The sequence below is a fragment of the Anastrepha obliqua genome, chromosome 3, assembly GCF_027943255.1.
Source record: "Anastrepha obliqua isolate idAnaObli1 chromosome 3, idAnaObli1_1.0, whole genome shotgun sequence".
In the NCBI taxonomy this organism is placed as follows: Eukaryota; Metazoa; Arthropoda; class Insecta; order Diptera; family Tephritidae; genus Anastrepha; species Anastrepha obliqua.
In genome coordinates this window covers 80982350-81007920 of record NC_072894.1, presented here as the reverse complement: position 1 = coordinate 81007920, position 25571 = coordinate 80982350, and the positions used below count along the sequence as shown (strand labels likewise).

General features: G+C 37.6%; 3 protein-coding genes across 3 annotated transcripts in view; 2 read left to right on the top strand and 1 right to left on the bottom strand.

Moving 5' to 3' along the window:
• The window catches only part of LOC129242909 (uncharacterized), an 85218-nt gene extending 70416 nt beyond the window's left edge, over positions 1-14802 (top strand). The window contains exons 4-5 of the mRNA XM_054879834.1: positions 10039-10260; positions 13842-14802. Of these exons, the coding sequence (XP_054735809.1) occupies positions 10039-10260; positions 13842-13873 (254 nt within the window). The 3' untranslated portion in view covers positions 13874-14802. The remainder of the gene's footprint in view (positions 1-10038; positions 10261-13841) is intronic.
• A 32-nt stretch (positions 14803-14834) lies between these two features.
• LOC129242908 (ATP-dependent RNA helicase p62-like) lies at positions 14835-22366 on the bottom strand. The gene is made up of 3 exons (XM_054879833.1): positions 21975-22366; positions 19513-20288; positions 14835-16232 (listed from the first exon to the last, which is right to left on the bottom strand). The coding sequence occupies exons 1-3, from the start codon at positions 22198-22200 to the stop codon at positions 15417-15419; spliced, it is 1818 nt and encodes a 605-aa protein (XP_054735808.1). The 5' UTR covers positions 22201-22366; the 3' UTR covers positions 14835-15416.
• A 294-nt stretch (positions 22367-22660) lies between these two features.
• Positions 22661-23435, top strand: LOC129241035 (EEF1A lysine methyltransferase 2). The gene has a single exon (XM_054877162.1). The coding sequence runs from the start codon at positions 22755-22757 to the stop codon at positions 23409-23411; it is 657 nt and encodes a 218-aa protein (XP_054733137.1). The 5' UTR covers positions 22661-22754; the 3' UTR covers positions 23412-23435.
• Positions 23436-25571: the final 2136 nt, after the last annotated feature.

The following is a 25571-nucleotide window of genomic DNA, read 5'->3' as shown; positions in this document are numbered from 1 at the left end:
AGTCATGCGTGATATGTCAAACAAACCCAATATGATCACCCTTTATAACAAATTAATTGATATTTATCGATTGTTTTTAAGGAACGCATAACAGTTAAGACCCCTGCTAAAAACTATGTAGTACTAATAAAATGTGATGGGTAATATAAGAATATTTATTTTGCGAAGTGTCACACTCGCTTTTTTTCAACGCACTGCCAAATATGTTCGCTATCAAAAACAGGGATTGGAAAATTATATACTATACATTCTGTCAAAAAAAATATTGGGAATTGTTCATTTAAAAAGCGCGCGTTACACATATGTATTTCTAAATTTTTTTGCTGGAATGTTGATACAACTGTCCTCTATAATGTCGCAGAGTTTGAGCGTGATCTGTCAATTAGCTTGTTTTTGGCATTTAATTATATCAGTCAACGGCAGGTGTGCTCTGCGATTTTTACAATGGATAAAAATATCGAACAACGAACGGGATTTCGTGTGCCGAATCGTTGAAAATGTTGCAGAAAGCCTATGGCTAGTGTGCTTTATCATAAACACGGATATACGAGTGTATAATGCTTTTACAGAGGGCCGAGAAGTCGTGGAAGTTTTCCCCGATCTGGTCGCCCGTTAACGTCTTCAATGGATGGAAAAGTAGACAAAGTCAAGGAAATTGTGCTGGAAAACCATCATTTAAGTTTGAGGGAGGTAGCTCGTGACCTTAGTGTGTCCCACGAATCAATTCGCAACATTTTACACCATCAATTGGGTATGATATGAGTGGCTGCTCAACTCACTCCAAAAGAGATGAATTTCTTTCAAAAAATTCATCAGGAGAATGTGGCTGAAGGCGTGTTTAAGCAAGATACATGAATTTTCTTTTCACAAATTGGGCCGTTTCCTAAGCACATTCTCTCTTAAACGTCGCGCAACTTCCAAATAATAGTCTTTATTTACAGTAGAACCATTTGAAACGAATTCCGAGTGCACAATATCATGCACTGTATCATATGTAGTCCTGCGTTCGTATATACTATCCGTGCACACATATTTACAACACATTTACGCTTGTGCTTGGCAAAGGTTTTGTTATCTTATTAATGGTGGCACGTTCCAGGGCACAGCTTTGACTGCACTGATTCTTTTCTACGTATTGTTATGCATAGCGTGAGGCGAAATGCGGCCTACACAAGCGCAACATATTTTGCAACTCTTTCAGTATGAGCAGACACGTAGCTGCATTCCCTTTTATGTATAGTCTGAAGTGCATATGTATGTTTGCATGAATATTATTAGTCGGATGTTTGGTTTAAAGGCTAAAGTTGCAAATGGATTTCATCAAATTCGTAACCAGTTTTGAGCTTTTCCCATTTTACTTTAATCTGAGGTTTCGCATTCCTGATAATTTGGTTTTTCTTAATTTCCTAAAATGTGGGGCTAGTAGCGTATCGCCCTGTAACACAGCAATGTTTACCTATGTAAGTAACCCAACGTTTCGTAAGTGTTGTATGGTCTCATGTCGTAAAGTTTTCAACGATTAAATAAATTATACTTTCTAATTTGTTATACTTATACACATTTATTGTATGGTATCTTGCGAGCCCTCTAAATATATTTTTATCCGAGGCCTTGTTGCTGTTTTCATTTGCTTATTAAGTGGCGGGTCCCAAACCCAACGCACAACCAGCTATCGTGGAATGCTTCGCCTTCTCACGTTATCTCTCTCCCGAACGGGTGTTCGGAAGCTACCCAGATACGTGGGCTAATCTCGGACGTTGTGAGCTGCTTGAACCATATGCAGAAGAATCGTCCTGGCCACTCCCAAGTGAACGGCGATCAGTCACTTTCCTCACTTGCATGGACTTCTACACACGGAACCAAGAAATGTATTTTTAGTCGTTTAAAATTTACAATAAGACACTTACAGCACTCTTGTGAATTCCTCCGTCGAACAACATCACATAACAGATTAAACAAAGCTCGTTTTTTTTTAAATATGAATTACATTTCACCGAAATTTTTTAAATGTCTGATTAAAATTGATTTTAGCCTGACGATAGTTGTCTACCAAAAATTTGGTTTCGTTTTCCAAACCTCTACAAATCATTTTTCAGGTAATTTTATTGATGATGGGAAATTAGCTTTTATTACACACATCTTCAAGAGTGGCAACAAAAAGTATAATTAAAGACATATCTCCAGCTTTCAGCTACATCAAAGCTGCTTGAAAGTTTTATTAAAGATGGAAGATTCATAATCAACCCGCATTGCAACTCTTCATCCCTGAAAGATCTGCATATCAGCCTTTCAGAGTTTCCGGGTGAACGTAGTATATAGCATACATATTGGCGCTTAAACCCTCTTTGATTATTTGGCCGAACTCCTCCTATTTGTGGCATACGTCTTGATTTTGTTCCACAAATAGGGGGGCCTACAGTTTTAAGTCGACTCCGAACTTCAGATGGTTTTTTATGAGGAGTCTTTTCATATTAGAAATACACTTGGAGGTTTGTTATTGGCTGCGGAGAGGAAATAACTTTTTCTTTGATTTGGTGTTTCATACAAGGAAATTCGAACCTACGCACTTCTGAATGGTAGTCACACACCAACCTATTCGGCTCCGGTGGCCGCCACGATATTTGCAGTCCATTTATTTCTATTATTTTACTGCTGAATTACAAATAAGCCAGGGAATACATAATAAGGGTTTAGTTACGAGAAACCACCTATGTAATTATAGTAGCCTAGCCCAGCCGAATCGGAAAGTATTCGTATGTCGAAGATTTGAATGGTATCCGTCTATTCGTCTCGTAGTCACGATAGTTTAAACGAAAGTTGAGATATCTGACCGAAACTTAATATAAAGGGTGTTCGGATTGGAGGTACTTTTTCCAACATGGTTTGTTTGACAGATCACGCATGACTACTGTCAAACTTATGGTGTTCAGCGATGAGGCACATTTTTGGCTTGATGTGCTGGACGGGCTGGATGGGACGGGCTGGGCGGCCCATATTTCTTCAAAGACGAGGCTGGTGCCTATGTAAGAGTGAATGGCTAACGCTATCGCGCTATGATAAACCACTTTTTGATGCCAAAAATTAAAACTCGTGATCTCCACAACAACAGCATCTCCAACTAGATGGCACCAATCGTCTATACTAGATACAGCCACCGAAGCAATGAATTTACCGCATCGTCGGTTCTGTGAGCAATTTGTCTCTTGTCTTGGACCAGTGGATTAGCCACTAAGATCGTGTGATATCACACCTTTGGACTTTTATTTGGAGGGGATGTAAATCCTAAATGCTTTGTAGATAAGCCAGCTTCGATTGAGGCAACATTGCTAAAGTTATTCACGACCGAAGTCTTGCAGCGAGTCATTCCTAATTGGTGTTTACGAATGGCCGAATTACAGCGCAGTTGCGGCCAAAATTTGAAAGGGATTATTTTTAAAAAATATGTCAAAAAAAATAAAGATTGCCCAATCAATTTGAATTCATATGACTCACGAGAGTCATACCCACCTCCAATACACTTCATACTTTTATTACAAATCTCAGAGAAACTCATTACACATCCTGTTCTTGACAAAAAAAATTGCCACTTGAAATGGGCGAAGCCAATCTACGCCCAACAGCCATACAGCAGTGATTTTCAGAGTTGTCAAAAAAGCAATATCTCTGAAAAAATGAAAGAAAAGATGCTAAAATTTAATAAAGAATTGGGCAATTTCATGCCAAGTGGCATTTAGGACATTGCCGAAAGCTTTTCTGAAAATTCGTTCATTTATAATGTTGGGTAAAAACTAGTAAATTGAAAATTTTATTTTTAAATGAATGTGTTAATTTCAGATTTATTCAATGTTAAAAATCTTGGCATTGAGTGTTTTAAAGTGAAACATATCTGATTCCTTTTAACATTTAACGTTAAGATGTATTTTTGGAATAAGTTTTTATTTTGTTTGGGAAAGTACTATTTTTGTCCTCAATAATAGTTAATGTCAGTCATACCTGAAAGTTTCATAGTGTGATTCCCATAAACAAATTTTTGCCACAAAAATTAATTTTATTTTTTTTTTCAAAACAAAATTTTTAAAACTACATTTTATCCTAAAAAACTAAAAAAAAATTTAAAAATGTTAAAAAGAGCCAATGATATGTATTTCACTTTTCATATAGGAAAATTTCAAAAATATGATTTTTTTTTAGTTTTTTCAGTTTACATTTTATTGTGCTCAAGTCAACATATGAACCAAGTTTCAGAAATATGTTCGATAATGTCAACAATACTTGGATCACTTGACATGGAATCGATCTACATACTAATTACAGAAAGAAACATTTTTTTTTTTGAAGAATGCATGGTCAACATCTTCTTTCGAGTAAATATGTACCTACATATATCTAATCTCTCAAAAAGCTCCAACCTTTACTTAGACTCTTTTATGCTTTTGTTTATCTATGAACTGGATCTATGCGGAAAGTGCAGTACCGCTAAGTTAATTAGATTTGGACCAGTTTGGAACCACTCATTTTCCAGAGCTCTCTTTCTCCAAACGCCTCACCAGCATGCGTAGGTAAAAATAGAAAAATGTGTTTGAAAATCAGTTTGTAATTTATCCTTCTGCTTTTCATCCGCTTTAAAATAAACTTTTCATTCGTACTTTTCCACAATGAATGGAATCTAACGGAAATGCACATTTTTTGCCATTTGAAGAGGAAATAAACTGTGCTGCTGCACTTCTACCTAGAAAATCAGAGTAAAATTTGGTTTTCTTAAGCTTCCGCTGCGCCAACAAGAGTCGACTGTAATTACATACATACATAAACTTTGATATGTCATAGCAAAAAAAAAAACACAAGAGAAAAAAATGGAAATAAATGGATTACAATTTTGCAGTTTTAATTGGGGGAACTGTAAAAAGTGAAAGTCACTGTTGCACACATACTTGTACATACATGCATGCTCACGTTTAGTATGTGTGCATGGACATATTCATATGAATATGTATACTTATGCATATGCATATATGTGCGTGAAAGTACATAAGTGTGTCACCGTACGCGACAAAGTGAGCAAAAGCAGTAAAGTGGCAAATGCAGTGAAGCATTGAGCCAGTGAGGTAGCGCGTGCATACATACATACGTACATAAATACTTGTAATGAAAGTATACTACCGGTACGGCTGCTGCAAAGCTGCTAACCACTAGCACAGTCAATTTAATTAGAGCAGCCGGCGCGGTTATAGTCAGGCACACAACCACACACAGCAGGAGAAATGCGTTTATTAAATACTTACTTATGTGGTGCATTCAACTACTAAGCTTCGCATGACACAATATGTAATTAAAATTCAAGAGAGTAAAAGCTTATAAAATCGTCCCTTAAAATCCGCAAAAACAAAGATTAACCTATTTGAAAGCCAACAGCGATCACTAGTCCCCGACAATTTGCTGGAAAATGTTGACTACAAGCACATTGCATTTTTTTTCTTGCGTGCCACTCAAGAGCATTTTAATATTTTAATTAGATTTTTCAGAAAACAAACATTCGTAAATACTTTGTGTCCCATGGCGTATGAGTGACATTTTTTTCAATACCCCTCTACTATATAAATAGTATAGGCCATTCATAATGGCTAAAATTCACCGTAAACAGTGCATTCATTTTACATTTTTCCCAACGCATAGCTGCCCATAAATTATAAACTTCTATGCTTCCACAAATAAAAGCGCTATTTATCACTTACTCGCATGTACATATGCATATGTACGAGTATACGTCCCCAAGGCCTTTTTGCAACCGCGCAACTGTAATGCGATTAGTAGCTTCAAAAGCCATGAAATAAAAAAGGAAAAAAATCAAAATATTTAAAAATGCTGCGAAACATGCAGAATATCCCACATGTGATGTTGATACTTCAAATATTGTGAAGGATATTAAACAGGGGAATAAAACAGATTCGAACGAAATCGGAGTGGAGCACGTAGTTTTTGCGGTATCAGCATGTAAGAAAGTTTTATGAGAATTTTCTGGTAAATTTCTTTATCAATTAAAGGTGACTTTATGCTCCACATAAAAAAACTTCTTTGTGTTACATCGTTCTAAAATGCAGATAAAACAGAGAAAACTCCATACAGTTTTAAATATCCTACCAAGTATCAATTACGAAGGCGAAAAGAAATTAGAGCAGGCAAAATTAACAAAATCTTGAAGTCGGGCTTGGCATGAGAGCACTTATTCCATTTCCGAGAAAAACGGGAAGTTAGCCAAAAAGTCATTTAGAATAATTTGCATAGAGCTGTAAAAAGAAACTCGATATAGGAGTACCACACGGCTGAACGCAATAGAGCCTTTTGTACCAAATCGACACGTGCGATTCTTTGCTGAGACGTAACGAAGTCGACCCATGTCTGAACCTGATTGTATTTGGCGATTAAAAATGGGTCACATATGAGAGCAATAGCAGTCAGCATCAACGACCAAGAACGTACGTTCCTTTTAGTCCTTGCCATGCCAAGTTCTGTGAAAAGAGCATAGCAATTTGGAGTAATTTAAAAAAAATTTGGTAATTTGGAGACCAGTGACTAAGCTGCCTGGTTAATATGCCTTAGCAAATACGATATGCATGTTAAATTCCATAAGTAAGCCAGTCAAAATGCATCTTTAAGATCGCGTCAGCTTGGAGGGAGATTCAGTCGCAATAACTGTATAGTCCAAATCTGGCCCTAAGCGATTCTCATATTTTCAAGCATTGGTTCTTGACTACCTTTTACATGAGGCCAATAATTCACAGTCATTCAAATTAAATTATACTAAATCATCAATTTAGTTTATAATAAAAGTGAATGAAAACATTTCGAGGTAAGAATAATGTTTGCGACTATTTGTGGAGCCGCATGACTGAAGGCTAACCTTGTATTGCATTAGCGTCTATGGAAAATATGACAGGAGAGGCATGCAGCCTGTTGATGGGAATTTAAGTAAGCTCTAAACAATCCATACCTCGGAATTAGTCTTCTAAAAAACGTATACAAGGTTCTATCGAGCGTATTGGGCGAGAAACTTAAGCTCGCCATCAACCAACTTATTGGACTTTATCAGAGTGGATTTAGATCTGAAAAATCCACAATTAACCAGATATTCACAATACCAAAAGTCTTGGAAGAGACTTACAATTGTTCGAGCCACAGAACTTAATCGACCGAGCACCTTTTACGAGGCCGGTTCAATAAGTACCCGTGTTTGATGACAGAGGGCGTTCCTGAGGGAAGTTGGTATTAGCATCGTGTGCTGCCAGATCAAACGACGGCAAAACTAATTTCAGACTGATTGACAGGTTAGTTTGAATTTGGCAGCTGTAAGAGTAAAACGTGTTTCGTGATTTTCGCTAAGATGAAAAAACAGCAGTATCGTTCGGTGATTCGCCTTTTGTTTTTGGATGGGAAAAAATGCGAGGAGATAAAAGCAAAGTTGGATGCTGTCTATGGAGATGCTTCGCTATATGTGACCATAAATATTGGTTCAACGAATTTAAACGTGGGCGAACATCCGTTTTTAATAAGGAGCGACCAGGACGCCCGGCAGTCGTCGTTACCGAGGAAATCATTCAAAAAGTCTACGACATGATTCTGGCTGATCGACGAACGATAGTGCGCGAAGTAACAGAGGCCATAGGTTTATCGTCCGGGGAACGGCAATTAATATTTTACATGATCAGTTGGCGATGGAAAAAATTGTCGGCCCGATGGATGCCGCGATTGCTCTCGGTGGACAACAACCGGATACGGCTGTTAACTTCGAAACAATGTTTGAATCACTTTAAACCAGATTAAGCAATTTAAACTGCCGCACCCCCCGTATTCACCCGACTTGGCTCTCTGCGACTTTTTCTTGTTCCGTAACATGAAGAAATAGCTCGCGGAAAAAACATTTACTTCAAACGAAGAAGTCATCGTCGAGACAGAGGCGTGTTTTGGAGAAGTGTATCTTTCTAAAAGGGGCCTAGAATTAAAAAAAATGGTGTCTTCATTTCTAACACGGGTACTTATTGAACACCACTCGTATTATAAAAGCGTAAATTTACTGACAAACAAAATTGACTATCAAGTAGAAAGAGACTTCATTTATTTAGGAGCTAGCGTTAACACCGAAAATAATGTTAATCTTGAAATCCAACGGAGAATCTCTCTTGCCAACAAGTACTACTTTGGACTAAGTATTGTACTTCAACAGTCGAAATGAAAAAGATGTTCTAAATTATGATGCTCTACAAGCATAAGCAGCTAATACTTATAGTAACACTGATTTCAAATAACTGTTATTTTAAGTATTCGAAGCTGTATGAAATTTCGAATGAAAATTGGATTTTTTTTGTAATATTTACAAGATTAAATAAAACCAACTCGATTAAAAAAGTATTATAGTTTCATATCTATAACGAATTTAACTTGTAACATAACTTATGGCAGGGCTAAGTATATTTAAAGGCTCATGAAATGGCCTACAAAGGCGCGGTCAACCACACACCGTATTGTACAAAGCGGATAAGTCACGAAAATGTTTCACTAGAAAAACGAGCACTGCGTACATGTGTGACCCTATGTTTTTGCTACGTATGAATAGCTGTTTAATGAAAGCCTGAGGTTAGTTTCCGTATTATTAAAAATGTCAACCAACAACATTTCATAGGAGTAAAGTTACTGGGCGTTTACGTAGCTATGGGAGTCTCTTCGGGAATGCATTAAGGTGTGCAAGCTGCTTTTGCCATCCAAGCAGATTATTAATTTTTTACTTGCAAGAATTTGCAGGTGAGAAAAACAGCTGATCGCTAAGTAAATATAAACCCGTTAAAACATTAAAAATGTTAAAATTTGGGAATTGCAATTTCTAATGGAATGTCTTTCATCTAACAACGGTGATGAAATGGAACAAATTATTGTGGAAAAAATGAAATCATGTGATTCCGAAGCTCGTCATTTTGCATTTTCTTAGTTTTTATGTTCGCTTACGCATATGCTTAGTTCTTTTAAATTTAATACGATGTAGCTCAAGTGAAAAAATGTTTAATTTTTGTGATTTTTCCTGCCATAAATTGTTGCTGTTCGTAAAACTTTCTCTTTGAGAGAGAATTCTCGGAAATTAAGTTACTGGCAAGTTAGTAGATAATTTTTATATGAGCAGACTTATTCTAAAATGTGCATATTTTACTATCAGTGCAGACTCTTTTGGCGCTTGAAAACTGTCAGGAAAAAAATCGAGTGATAATTTCTTATATATCTAAATTTAAAACAAATTGTATTCAATATTTTGATGTTTTTTCAACGAAACTCTACCTGAGAAAGTGGTTAAGGTCAGAGTCCATCAGAGTTCGGCTCAATATGGAGTACGAAGGCGCTGCTGGTTCGAAAGAAAGGAGCGTATTATGGAGTGAAAAAGTAGAAGAATTGAAAAATTAAAGAGATATAGAAATTGAAACAAAGTTTTTAAATTTTCTAGTGATATATAAAAGAATAAAAAAAGCAAAAACAATTCATCTGGCATTGGCGCAACTTCACAGAAAAAAAAGTTGTTTCTGACATCCACCCCTTCTTGTCGTATTGTGCGCACACTAGTATTCGTGGAGCATTTCCGAGAAGTCATAAATTTAAATTATACTCATAATTACGATTGCGCATCGACACACAGGCATTTGAGTAAATTTCTTCCATGAAAAAGCTCCTCAATGAGTAATACATAGCTTAAGTCCGAAACTGAGTTTTAAATTGCCTTTTTAATAATGTATTACAAATATAAAGAATTTAGATAAGGAAGAAGTAAGTAAGATCTGAAAATTTGATTTAAAAGGATAAAAAATTAACTTGAAAAAGAACCAAAATTTGTCCTATCCGGTAGCAATTTAACTGTAGTCACACAAATCCTTTGTAAGACTTTGTTAATTGTTTCGCACCGCGCAGTTTGTCAGGAATCGTAATTAAGTTTATTTTAGCGCAATATGCGCGTTTATATTAACCCTAAGCTTTTTTAATAATTTTTTCGCACTTTTTCATTCACAGCGTGTCGCTATGAAAAGGGTGCCTGGTCGGAATGTATTAATAGCCAAATGACGAGGCAGGACAAATTGAAACCAACTGCAATAGCTAATATGGCTGGTGGAGCGACTGACGCCGCAGCTGATTCCAGCTGTGAGCCGATGCGCATTATTAACAAAAAGTGTAATCCCGGCGGGGCAAAGATGGCCAACAAGGCCAACAAAGAGCGCAAGCAAAAGGAAAAAGGTAATCACACACGAATGTCTTAAATTCTTATAGCGTTTCGTTTTTTCTGGCGATAATCTTTTGAAAATTCTAATATTACATAGATAGGTACACACACATTCATTACATTCAGTACAATCATATAGGGTAGGATGATCATATAAAAACAATAGGAAAAGAAATTTAATTAAAACAATAGCCATGCCAATTCTGGCTTTATTTTGCAGCTACATTCATGCCATTGTATGTAGAATAACACATCATTCAATTGACCGCTCGACTTCGCTGGCAGTGCTTCAAGTGGTCGGTACAATTTTTGATGACTCGGTTTAATAAATATGAGTGACGCTTTCCTTTAGTAGCGCCTCAAATGTTGGTATCGAACCCTTTCAAAATGCATTGGCTTATCAGGGTAGACTAAGCCCCTTAGAAAATATTCGTTGGATGTAAAGCCGCTAGATCGCAGCGGCCAATTGACGAATGATTGGCGTAAGATGACCCAGTCGTTAAATTTCTCCTTCCCTACTTCGAGCATTACGTCGCTTTTACGGCGTGTAGTGCAGTCTTGTTGGAACCACAGCTTGGACATATTGATGATGTGGAGCTCCATTTATACCCGCTGCAAAAGGGTAATTTTGTTTGTTTCCTTCCCCTCTGGAAATCAATTTTTGTACGTACGAATACAATTAAACACTTACATATGTATGTACTTTGCATTCTGGCGTAGCCGAATAGGTTGGTGCGTTACTACCATTCGGAATAGCTCGGATTCCGATCGCCGGACATGAAACACCAAATGACAGAAAAAGATTTTCTAATAGCAGTCGCTCCTCGGCAGGCAATGGTAAACCTCCGAATGTATATCTTTCATGAAAAAGCTCCCCATAAAAAAAAAAATTAAATATCTGCCGTTCGGAGTCGGCTTGAAACTGTAGGACCCTCATTTGTTGAACAACACCAAGACGCACGCCATAAATAGGAGCAGGAGCTCTGCCAAACATCCAAAAAAAGGGTGCACGTGCCAATTATGCAAGGTGAAATCCAAAATAAACAAGACTGAAACGACAGGAGCTTTGTTCTGACAACTTCGAGTTTATTTATTCAAAATAGTCCCGTCTGGCCTCGATACATACACTGTTTTGCACGATCCAAAAGCTTTTCGAAAGAGTGTTTCATTGTCATTGACCGGAATGTCCTTCAGGATGTCGGTAAAAGCTTTTTGGATGGCCTCTACGGACGCAAAACGTTTTCCTTTCATCTTCAAATGTAATTTTCCGAATAGGTAGAAGTCACAGGAAGCCATATCAGGCGAATACGGTGAGTGATTGATGGTTAAAATGCGATTTCTAGTCAAATAATCACTCACAACACTCGATCGATGGTGCATTATCATGCAATAAGCGCCAGCTTCCCCCATCGCGGTATTCAGGGCGAATTTGACGAATGTGATACAACAAACGCTTCAAAACGCCAAGATAGAAAATTGCATTGACGGTTTGGATCGTTGGCATGAACTCCTTGTGGACAATTCCTTGGAATCGTAAAAACAAATGGGCATCGACTTGATTTTTGACTTCTGCAAACGCGATTTTTTGGGTGGTGGCTCGTCTGGGGGCCTTCCATTCGGAACTTTGACGGTTAGTTTCAGGTTCATGTTGGAAACACCAGTTACAATGTTGTAAAGGTAGTTCTCGTCTTTTTTCGTCTCTTTAATGAGGTCTTTCGAATGTTGAATTCTGAGCAACTTTTGGTCCGTAGTTTACTTGTGCGGAATGAAACGTGCACAGGCCTTTCGTAATCACAAATGAGCAGTTAAAATGCGATCAATCGAGGTTTTGAAGATATTTAACTCCAATTCAATAATTCAATGAATTTGAACCATGATTTCGGTTCTTTTTTGATAAATTTACGAACAATTCGATGGAGTTTTCGGTGATTACTGATTATGGGCGGCGCGTATGTTCATTGTCATTTATGTCCTCACAACCATCTCTGAAAAGTGTAAACCACTTATGAACTCTGGCACGAGATAGATAATCATCGCCATAAACTTTTTTCATCAATTCAAAATATGATATGAAATTTTAATATTTTTTTTAATGAAGTCAGTTTTATTTAATCATGTAAATATTAAAAAATATATTTAGTTTTCAATCGAAATGGTCACCATCTCCTTTTACACAAGCCTTCAAACGATTAGGCCATTCAAGTATACACGTACGGTTTCCAAGGATATTGACGTCGCTGCTCGAATCAAAGATTGTTTGAGACTCTCCAGATTTCTGTGAGGTATTTGCCTGTCCACAAACTGTTGTCCAATGGATTCAGATGTGGACTTCCAGACTGTCAATCTTCTGCGGCTATGAACCCAGAAATACTGTTTTTAGCCACTGCAGGAAGGTTTTTGCCTTATGGGCAGGAGCGGGATCGTACCGGAAAATCCAACGCTCCCCATTGAAGATAATACTGCTCAACTAATTCAGCACGCCTTCTAAGACATCCTTCTGGTACACTTTTGCCCCGGTCTTAACCCCTTATCACAGAAATGAAGGGACGTAACGCCTTTACAAGACACTCGCCACCAAATCATTACGGAGGCTGGATGGTGGCCACGCTAAACCCTTGGAACAACATTTTTTGCCTCTTTAGAAATTTTAGCACAGATTTTTTAATTTTGTTTATTAAAATCTTTATAACAGTGAATATTTTCTGATATGTGAAAAGAATATTTTTATGGCCGTTGAGCGACGGAAGGCTTTCATGTGGAAATCGTCTTTAATTAGTTTTGCAATGGATGTCATCGATACATTCAATTCCCTGGATTGATTGCTTAGGGGGTTTCTGCAAATTCTTTCTCGAACGGGTTTTATGGCTGCACTGGTTCGAACCACGCGAGGACGACCACTTCTTTTTCTGTCTGTCACCTCAGATGTTTAGGAAATACGATTGATCGTGCGGTAAACAAATATTCTCGAAATATTATTAATACATTGAATGCCATGAAGGTCACCGATAACCGGCACTAATTTTTTTTTGTAGCGCCGTGTGGGTCCGATACCGTCTGGTAAGCACAGGCTGCTCACAGAGCACTCACCCTGACCTCTCGTAGGTGTTTCTCGGGCTTGGAACCAAATGGGAGCGGCATATAACATAATGGAGTCTGTTACAGTAGATAGAAGCCTTCATCTGGCACCTTGGGCACCCCAATGTTCGGCAGCAGCCGTGTTAGAGCATTTGTAAAGGCAGCGCCTTTCCTACTGACTTTCACCGCGTGCTCTCTGAAGGTCATGTGTCAGTCAATCATAACCCTTAAGCACTGCATAGCATAGCCTACTACTTACATTTCTCTTTCCATAGCCTACTACATTTTTACTTTTCATTTCTGAACAAATTACAATTCTTTTTTTTACAAGTATTCTTTCCTTACTACAAAGTGTATCACCTTTGTTTCGGTCCAGGAATCCATTGTTACTTGTTATATAATATTTACGGTATATCTGGTATCTATAACAGAAAATAACAAATATTTTTTTTTTATTTCTGCAACTCGATTTATGTTCAAATGGATGAGTATACACAACATAATATTTTTCTCCTTCCAGGACAACGCCGAGCACAACAACAGGCCCAGTGAGAGGACAGAAACGAAGAAATATACAAAAGTTTGGCAACATTGTGTCGGATGAACAAAGGGACACGATTTTTTAAATTATAACAGATGTAATTTTAAGGCATCGAGGGCTTGTATTCAATATCGTCTATCTGCAATTTTTTCGAAAATGTTTACAAGTTTTTAATGTATCGTGAGCTCTAAGTTATTTTTCGCCCATGGCATCAATGGCGAATTTAAAATTTAACTTTAATGGTATCATATTTTCGTTTTAAGGTTTTCATTATCAACAATGGCAACACAATTTTACTGGAAAATTGTGTCCATACATTTTTTGTAGCTAGGCAAATGGGAGCTAGTCGGTTCTACGTAACCGGAACACTTCAGCAGCACTCCTCGTATATGCATGGGGAATGTTTATGCTGCTACAACAACAAGGGCTAGCTCAGTTACATATATATGCATTATGTATATTTTTATATGCACCAAATGATTAACAGTTGTAATACAATAACCTTAACAGTTTAAAATATTAACCGATCTTTTCATTCTGCAAAAATCCCTACCAGCAATATTTATGACAAATATATGCAGTTGCCACCGCGCTGCTCAGTTTTTACCGATCTATGTTATAATTACATCCCATGTTACGTCACCAAACCAGCTGACTCCTTCAAAACCGCAGCCTTCAAAAAAAGCCGGTTAATGGTCTGATGTTGGCCTCACGTAAACAGTATTTTTAGTCTCCTGAAAAATGCGTATTTGCAGACAGACAGCACTGAACATAAGCTCTCGATATATTTCTAAACATAAATGAAACCACGAACTAGTGCATACTTAAACAACATGTATTAGAAAGTATTTAGTACTAAATTTGTAAAAAAAAACTCCAAAAGCGTGTATCCAAAAGCACGCTTGACTTTTCAATAAAGAAATATCTAAATATATATGAATATTGTGAACAATTAACAAAAATTTAAACAAATTTCATTGAAATAAAGATATTAAAACTTTATTTTTTTAATCTTCTGCTTTAGTGAACAGTGATATACTCGTACATAGCTTTATTTTATTCATCCATTCATTCAATAAATGTTTGATGTATGTATGTATGTATGTTAAACGAAAATATACACATTCATGGGTTCATAAACTATTTTGTATAGGAATAAAGCTGTGTCCTCCTTCTCTTATGTTTCCTTGACGTACATAAATGTCTTGTTGTTGCTGCATGAATAACATTTGCAGACGATTCTCAAGAATGCCAAAAGCGATTGAAATTTATTAACATGCCCAAAAAGGGCTCAATTCGAAAAGTAAAAGTGCTTACAATTAACTATGAAGACTCAGCCTATAAATTATTTTTCGTCGATTTATCCATCGGATTCAAGACAAGGTGATGCATACCTTCCACACGTAATTGCCAATCTCAATTATTTGCTTTATGAAGCGTTGCGAAATTTGAAGACGAACTTAACGAAAGTTCATTTTATATCACTTATATTAAACCAAACTCTTACAGTGGTCGAGTTCTTAAGCAATTGCTTTAACAATGTGTGTTTATGGTTTAATGCCGGGAGTTGTAGTCACGCGATCTCGGGCCGCTGGCGGATAGACTGCCATTCGAATAACCACTACTATATCCACCACCACCACTACTGTTGGCTCCCATAATCGCACTACCACGATAGCCATTACCATAACCAGAACCAGAGTTTCCACCCATACCACCAGAGCTAAATGCATTACCACCACCACCGCGTCTATTAGATCCCATGCTGTGGCCACCACCGCCACCACCACTTCCTCGACCGCCGCGACTGCGTCCACCACCCGTACCAGCGCTGCGCGCAATGTACTCTAATTCTGGATTCACATTTTGATTGGCTTCCCGCAGTATATCGATCAAAGCACGCGCACACTTGGCATTCTTGCGCGTGAAAAATGCATATGACGTTCCGGTGGAATGTTTACGTCCAGTGCGACCGATTCGATGTATATAATCCTCGGACGATTGTGGAAAGTCAAAGTTTATAACATACTTGATACCATCCACATCCAAGCCACGGGCTGCGACATCTGTGGCCACCAGAATGTTTGAGCGACCGCTGCGAAATTCGGCCAACACATTGTCACGATCAACTTGAGATTTATCGCCATGTATGGAACCCACTCGCACACCAAAGCCATTGATAAATCGTGACAACTCGTCCACTTTCTTCTTTGTAGCTACAAATATAATAATTTTACCAGGAGCATGTGACTGATCATAAATGTGAGAGAGCAAATCTTTTAACTTTGTGCCTTTATCATGTTCGTTGCAAACATCAACATATTGGCGTATATTGTGATTTGCGGATAACTCCAACGAACCAATGTTTACCTGTAAAGCATAAGTATTATTATTATTATTAATTAAATGTAATGATATGAAATTAATTGTAATAATAAATTTTTGTTTTCTACGTTTCTAATGTTTTTTATTATACCATGTGAACTATCATCAGATTATTAATTAAAATTCTTTGGTTATGTTGTATACTAGGGTGGGATACAATATTTCGACCTATTTAGGATGGAAGGCTTAGGTTGCAGACAGAGTGAAAGCGAAGACGAAGAATGCTCAGCCGTTTCCACGACAGTCGGTTCTACGTTACCGAAACGACCCGGCTTTATATCCGGCCAAGGACTGTCACTCCAGCAGCATTCACCGTATGTAAGTATGGGGAATGTTTATGCTGCTACAACAACAACAATGCTCAGCAAGCAATTTCTACTCGGGTGATAACTGCATCTCTCCAACTACATATGTAGACAGGCATAAAACAACCATCGTGAGACTCTTACCACCTTCCTAAACTTCCGATCCCCGAAAGTCGTTATCGGAGACCAACCTTCACCTATTGCAGATGAAGAGCTGCCTCGCGAGACCCGCTTTGGCTCAATTGCTAACCACTTTTCCACATGCCCCATCTAACTCACTCATCTAACCCCCCTCTCCCTGTGGACCCAACATGTCGAAACAGCAAATTTCCTGGGCCTACCGTTACATGAGCTAGACCTAGACGACCGGCAATTTACACTAAACTGACAGGGCAAAGTATACTGCTATAACAACAACAACATTAGGGCAAAGACGAAAAATAGTGCAGTCGGTTAGTTTGAACCTGTGCGGCTCTGTTTTCAAAGACGAATCGCTTGCTGTAGTGAATCTAACTTTCATTGCAACTCTGAAATAAATGCGAGTTATTTTTTAAAATTTATTAACGACAACTTAATTTATTAAAATCGACCATCTCGGATTACAAAAATACCCATTCGCAGTATGTCGATAAAATTCTAATCATTTCGATAAAATTCTGATCATGGCCGCTGGAAGATTGTTTGTGACTTTAAAGCAGACATCCAAATCGAAATTTGTCCATTCTTTTTAAATAAATGGCTCAATTTTTGGCATAATGTAATCAGACTTATTAGTTCGAAAAATTTCTTCGTCTTACCGTAACTTTTCACACAACTGGTAAAATTCTCTATGCCCTATGATCTGAAAGTACCGGGAATGTTTAAATAAAACAAAACAGAGTTAAATTTCAGACAAATTTATTTTATCTCCTCCAAAATATGACCCGTCTGAAGCAATACACATGTGCCAACGACTAACCCAGCCCTCCATGCACCCCTGGTAGGCAGACGAAGGCATGGCCTTCAGCTCCTTCGCCGCATTCTCTTTGATCTCCTCTATCGACTGAAATCTCCTTCCACGCAGTGGTAACTTTAACTTGGGAAACAAAAAAAGTTCGCACGGGGCCATATCAGGTTAATACGGTGCTGGCACGATGGTATTTACTTGGTGTTTGGTCAAATAATCTAGCACAATGTGGGCTTGGTGCGATGGCGCGTTAAATTGCAAAATCCAAGAATTGTTTGCCCACATTTCCGACCGTTTGGACGTAATCTCTCAAACGCTTCAAAACGGGTAAATAGTGACAGACGTGTATCTTACAGTCCTACCAACATAAGAAAAAATGGGCTGGTTTCCACGTCCGCGGTTCGTTTAAATTAAACATCCACGATACTTTCTGATCATAGGGTAAAAATTGATTTTTGTCTTTTAGTTTTTCATTTAGAAACAATTGCTCATCTGACGACGAATCCATTTTAACAATTATTACACCTTGTTCTTCTTCCATTATGCACTCTCGCCAACTGGGCCACAATGCAAGCAATTCGTCTTCGTGTTTAGAATTAAATGCTAACAAAAAACAAATTTTTTGCACATTCTTAATATAAAACGGATTTCTTTTAAAAAATGGCCCAAAACCCGTTCAAATTTGATGCAGTAGAAAGAAATATTTTTATTTAAAATTGTTGGAATTTGGACACAACTCAGGACTCTGCCAAATGTAAATGTACGATACGATAGACCGCCGTAGCCGAATGGATTGGTGCGTGACTACCATTCGGAATTCAGAAAAAGTTTTTTCTAATAGCGGTCGACCCTCGGCAGGCAATGGCAAACCTCCGAGTGTAGTCAGGCTACAAACGCCACAAATCAATTATTATTATGATTAATCCTTTTTGCACCCACCCCAACAATTAATTTATCAGAGACCAACCAAAACCCATCGAAAAAAGAAGGAACTTGGATTGTTTGGCACAAGTATATTATGGATATTGTAGCAGGTTAAACTAGTACTTATTCAAATAAACTCCGGCATGCCAAACGTATGACCAATATGTGAAGAATCCCAGGAACTAACCGAGTACCTCTGCACATTGCCACTCATACCAAGTAACCTATCACCCTTCTCATCATAGTCCCACCCCGTCGGCGGTGATGACCTCGATGACAATACAATGGGACACTTTCCTTTGATATCACTCCTTATCCGAAATGTGAGTAAATTTTATTTAATAATTGTTGATATTTCACCCCCACCTCCCATATAGAAGGAAATTTTAATTTACGCCCTTCCGTCTACACATGAGTTAGCCTAAATAATAGTTGAGATATCGTAAAGAAGCTTCCTAGTATTGGAATGATGTACGTGAGGCCTTCTCTCTGTGTGACAGCCCCTTTTAAAATCTCGAGAAAACAGTAAAAAAACAGTTCAAACTTGGCAAAAAAAATATTGTAAAATTTTAAACAGAGTTTGGCGCTTCTTTCAATATTTGAAAAAAATGGGCATGAAACCGCCTACTTTGAAATATATGTACATATATATACAGTAGGTTCTGTTTTTATGCGGTAGATACGTTCCGCAAGAAACAGCATAAAAAAAAACAGCATAAAAAAAGCTACTAGTTCTATAGTAAAACTATAGATACGTTTCAAATGCTAAAACCGCATAAATCTGAAATAATGTAATAAAATCGCATAAAAAAGGGCACTAGTCCCATATTATAACTATAGATACGTTCCATAGACCGCATGAGTCTGTGATGAGTTTTTGCTTAGCTGGTTTAGAATCTTGTTTATATGTACAATTCCCGATAGGTCGACATGCATTTTGTAATTAAAAAAAAACCGCACTATTTCAAAACCGCATAAAAAAAAGCCGCATAAAAACAGAACCTACTGTTTATATATATATATATATATATATATTTTTTTTTTTTTTTTTTTTTGTATAAACTTGCAGAAATCCTATTATCTCACATACCTGTATATATGAGCCGAGAAAATCTTCAGCCAATTGCCGCACCTCTTTTGGCCAAGTGGCGCTCCACATAAGAATCTGTCTATCCGGTCGTATTTGTCCGAGTATTTTCCGTATTTGTGGTTCAAATCCCATATCCAGCATACGGTCAGCTTCATCCAAAACTAAGTAGGTACAACGGCGTAAATTTGTAACACTACCAGCTAAAAAATCTAACAATCGTCCGGGAGTTGCAATTACAATTTCCACACCACGTTCCAAATCGTTTGCTTGTTTGCCTTTCGGAGCACCACCAAATATACAAGTATTTCGAACGTAAACACTCGAACCAAAATCATTCGCCACCGTTTGTATCTGCTGTGCTAATTCTCGCGTTGGTGCCAAGACCAATGCAATCGGGCCTTCACCGCGTTGCAATGGCGGTTGATTATTAATGTGTACTATAGCAGGGAGAATGAAAGCAAGAGTTTTGCCAGAGCCTGTCTTAGCGATGCCGACGAGATTGCATCCGCTCATTGCGATTGGCCATGCTTGTGCTTGTATAGCCGTTGGTTCTGTATAGCGCTGACGTCTGATTTCGTTTAGGCAATAGTCGGGGAAGCAAGCTTCGTCGAAGTATTGTATGGGATTGGGCGCTGGGCCACGAACTGTTATTTGATGAGCTGTGCGGTACCTTTCTACTTCGTGTAGTGGGCGATTGCGCGTTTTTGCATGCTCTTGGTAAAAGTTTTTCTGGAAAGGCGGCAGGCGTACGTCGGACCAGTTTATGTTGCGTAGTCCTGAAAAGCACGCATTGTCAGTTATTGTGATTTTATATAAACAAAGAAAAAATCACGTACAGAAATTTAAACAGCCGATGCATTCTTAATTTTCTTAAAATTTTTTCCAAAACTTAAAATTTTGAATACTTTATTTGAGTTCAAAAACAATAACTATTAGACATAATTTTGCTACTCATGATAAAATATTTTTTTTATTATCTACATACAAACATAGGTATGTACTTATGAATAGTTTCACTTTGAATATTTACATCATAATTCTTTTCGCGGACTTGCAACCTTCGAGCTATTTTATTTTAACTCCAAAATATATTTTTAATTGAGTTTATTGACTGATTGCTTCAGTTGTAATAGCAAATGGTAAGATTTGTTTGTATTATATTAGCTTGGGGAAAAAGAAATCCATTATTTTTGCGTAAAATTTTTATTTATATATTTTATATTAGTGAGCGGAATCTTATCAAGCAAACAAGAACGCCACGCTGCTTAGTTTCCACGACAGTCGATTCTACGTTACCGAAACGACCCGGATTTATATCCGGCCAAGGACTGTCACTCCAGCAGCATTCACCGTATGTAAGTATGGGGAATGTTTATGCTGCTACAACAACAACAACAACAACAAGCCACGCTGCTTACGTATTTTGTGACAAAAATATTTGAATGGAAGTTAGACCGCTGGGTGACATTGCACTCCAAAGTTTTCTAACTTATCAATGTCTGCACCAATCAATAGTATGATATCCGTTTCGACCTAGATAATCTTTTCAAGAAATTAAAATTACGCCACAACTCTGTATTTCTGATATATTCTAGGAAAGTGGTTTACAAATGGTTCGACTCGAAACACCGTTTTAGACGAGAATCTTCAAAATAAAATAGAAGTTACATGGGATTTTCAAACTCCCATCTAGCTCATCAGTACTATGTAGGTTTGCATGGAAACATAAAATTTTTCAAAGGTCGTCGTGTATAGTACCGGATCCCGTCCATCCAGAGATGTAGATACCTCCTGGCGTGCCTAAGAAGTTTGCTCAGTCTCTAGCAAATGCCTACAAATTGCAGAAACTACTGGCTGAGCGTTTTATTGAGCCCCTTAAAAGGGCATAGATGAGTCACCGTGTAGATATTGCAGCTTTATGTCGTAGATGTTGTGTAGGCTTTATAGCTCCATCCATTGTCTATCATCGTTCTCAGACGGCCAGATGGGTTCTGCAAAATTTGAAAAGACCAACCAGCAACGTTTATTTGCCTTTGCCCCAAGTGCTACCACTTAAAGACTTTGTTGCGATTTTGGACCTTAATGGCAACAGCAGTTATATGCGCCGAGGAGAGCAAATTATCAAGTGACCCCCAGTAACTTGAGGCTCTTTCCAACGCAATTACTGTATCATCGACTTTAACCACCAATGATAGTTTGACCACCTTCGTCCAGTTCGTAAGTATGGTCGCACGGGATTTGTTCGGGGAAAGTTAGAGGATCCATGTAGTGAACAAGCGAAAGTCTGGAGAGTTCACTTTTGAAAACAACACATCGATGTAATTTCCTCTGTTTATCTTGAAGTACAAAGTTGCAAAATAAAAAACATTTACCGTCAGACAAATAATATGACGCCTGAGGAAAAGTGAAACTACATTATTATAAGTTACTTCATCATGTTATTACTATTATATTCAACTTACCGGCAAAATCATTGTTGTTACCGTTGCCCCCACCTCCACCACCACCCCGACGACCACGATCGTCATAGCGCTTCTCTATACGTCCAGAACGCACACCATCGTCGCGCCCTCTACCACCTCCGCCTCTGCCACGCCCACCATCTCGCATATTGCCAACTCCAGCACTACCGCCTCCACTACCACCTCTACCATTTTCTCGACGATTTCCAATTCGGCGTTGTGGCATTTCTCCAATTTCAGCTTCTTGTAATTATCTGCACTATCAGTTGAGTCTAATTTATATATTTCCGCACTTTATCGCCAAGTAAGTATGAATAATTTATTATTTTCTATTTAATTCGTGGTAATTTCTTCCAAATTATTAGCAAATGTAACAACACCAAGCAGAAAAAATATTTTGGCATTTTTTAGAAAACGTTCGGAAAGTGTTAATATGAAAGGAGAGTTCGCAATAAAACCAAAGGTTGAAATTAAAATACACTATTTTTAGAGTATCTTCAAATATATAAACTTTACAGTAACTTAAAAAGGTTTTTGTTGAATCAATAAATATAAACTTAGTCAAATTTTTTCATATTTTTTAAATATGTTCCATGTATAATTACAACCGTAGAAAAACGTATCGTGGGAACTACATTTTTACAATCCTGAATACGTTATCGTGAATATCCGAATAAACAGCAGCCGATATGTAAATATTATTATAGGCATATTTTCCGCATGCAAGTACGCACAAATATTTCATAGATTTGGTAAAGTCACTTTTTTGGTTAAAAAACAATGTCTGTAGATGAGCTAAATGGCTCCGAACTGGGTACAAAGGAATATTGGGACTGCAGCTATGGTCGTGAAATAAAAAATTACAAAAACCATGGCGATGTTGGAGAAATATGGTTTGATGAAGATTCTCAAATTCGAGTAGTGAACTGGATACTTAAGCAAGACAATATCTCCACAGATGTAAAAATCGTTGACGTGGGCTGTGGCAATGGCATGATTTTAATTGAATTGGCCCGAGAGGGGTATACTGATTTACTTGGAGTAGACTACTCCCAAAATGCGATTGAATTAGCTAGAGAAATTGCTAAGGATCAAGAGTTAAACATCCGTTATAAAGTCGCCGATTTGTTGAATACAGAATTATGTCTGCAAGAAATAGGTACTTTTGGAATTGTACACGACAAAGGTACTTACGACGCCATCAGCTTATGCCCAGACAATCCCAAGGAGAAACGGGAAGCTTACCTTCGTACCATTCAAAAAATTATGGATAAGAACAGTGTATTTATTATAACTTCATGCAATTGGACCGAAGATGAGCTTCTAATTAGTTTTGGGGATATGTTCCTAAAGAAGTGTACAATTCCAACACCATCATTTAAATTTGGAGGGAAAGTCGGTAGTGTGGTCACTTCCATCGTTTTTACAAAAAAATAAATAAGTAAATTATTAACATTCAAATTTTGTTTCTTTTCTATTTTTATTCTACCGTGCCCATATTCACATAGGGCAACTTTTGTTAAAGCAATTCGTGACTTTAAGAGGAGGAAAGAGCGGGAAACTGTTTTTATTGTTTTCAATGTTGGTGGTTGTAAACAAGCTTTTCACGGCATACAGAACAGCAAAGGTAACGTCTTTCGAAAATCGCTAATTTATTTTCCGCAATTTTGACAACAACAACCTGGCGTCATCACATGAAATAAACAAAAGGAATAGAAATTACTTGTTTATAAATATTCTCTGAATGGTTTGGTAAAATTATAATTTAAAGATATGTGGCCTTTAAATTAAACAAACTAACAAGTGCCGCGTGTTAAACAGCAAAATGCCCCCAAACACGTTTTTACATTTTTAAGAACGACAGTGCACGGTGTAGAGCAACTAAAGGTGACGTCTTCCGAAGGAAGAAAAGTTATTTGTTTGTGAACAAGACGAATTGAATATTGAAGGTGGCGCTATTAAACAACAGTTACTTTATTCTGACGTCAACTCCCTTCGCAATACAAAACAAACGAATGAAACAAGCAAAAGTAGGAGAAATTACATGTTTGTGAAAATTCAGTGAATGGCTTGATAGTATTGTGATTTGTGAGATTTAAACTAATTAAAACGAAGTGGCGTGTGTTAAATTTTGAACGCACAAATGAATATAACGCCTTCAAATTCAGTTTGTTTGCGTTTTTATGCGCGAGACGGCGTGGCAAGAAAGTATGTGTGTGTGTATATATAATATAATCTCTTGTGTTTGGTTGTTTTCGCCTACTCTTCTTCTTCACAAACCAATAATTCCCTTTATTTTTTGCTTGTTTATTCATGGGCTCTTACGACACGGCGATTTCGGAAGGCGCAATCTTGACGTGATGTGTTCGTTGTAGCAGCATAAACATTCCCCATACTTACATACTGGGAATGCTGCTGGAGTGACAGTCCTTGACCGGATATAAATCAGGGTCGTTTCGGTAACGTAGAACCGACTGTCGTGGAAATGATTCTTGACGTGCTCGTATCTTCCGGCGAGTTTCTTCTCGCCAAGGCGAATTCTTGTTTTTGTTTTGATATCCCATTCGTTCGGAATTCCCGCAATTACCAGTCGATTCGGGAACACTCGCGTTTTGTTACAATATATATGTACATATCGCACTTGTTACGTTAAAGCGTAACAACTTAAAAAGAAAAGGAAAAGAGTAACCACTCAAAAATTTGTTATTTTAGCGCAACTACTAAACAAATAAGAATGAAACAACCGTTATATTGTTTTTAATGATATTTTCGTGCAATTACATATTTTTTCCCTTGTAATACCTATATTATTAATATTTACGGAAACAGTTTTTCGTCTCTACTGAAAATGTTCAGATTTTGAGTTGTTACGCTTTAAAGTAACAAGTGCGATATGATTGGTACTTACACTCTTGACACTTACTCATTGCGTGTTTCATCGAACTCCTCCTCCTATTTATGGTTTGTGTCTTGATGTTGTTGACAAATGAGAACCTACAGTTTAGACCGACTCCAAACGACCAATTATTTATTAAGATGAGCTTTTGCATTACAAAAATACTATCGGAGGCTCGCCGATGCCTTGCCGAGGGCGACCGCTCTAGAAAAGACCTTTTCTATCATTTGGTGTTTAATGAATGGGGATTCGAACTTGTGCACTTCAAAATGGTAGTCACGGTCCAATCATTCGACTACAGAGAATGTTGGAAAAAGTTCTATAAAACAAGAACCTTAAAATTACAAAGTTTATTGAACTTTATATTCCGCATCTTAGGAAGGAGTTGGAACAGCGTACTTTATCAACTTCTGGAAAAAAACAGAGTTGCAAGCACTACTACACCAGACTATGGAAGCAGAGAACATCTGTGTAGACGAATGTGTATTCCAGATGGAAGCTGAAGTATTATCAATTAAAGTGGAAGAGAGTGAGGAACTTAAAAAACTATCAACAGGTATAAACATGATTGTGAAAAGGCTGGAATATCAGAAATGTCGGCACAGATATTATTGCGGACCTCACAAATGTCAGTGGAGCTGCTGTCGCAGATAAAAAGCGCAGCTGGAAAAGCAAGATACACAATTAGAAGCGCAGAAGAC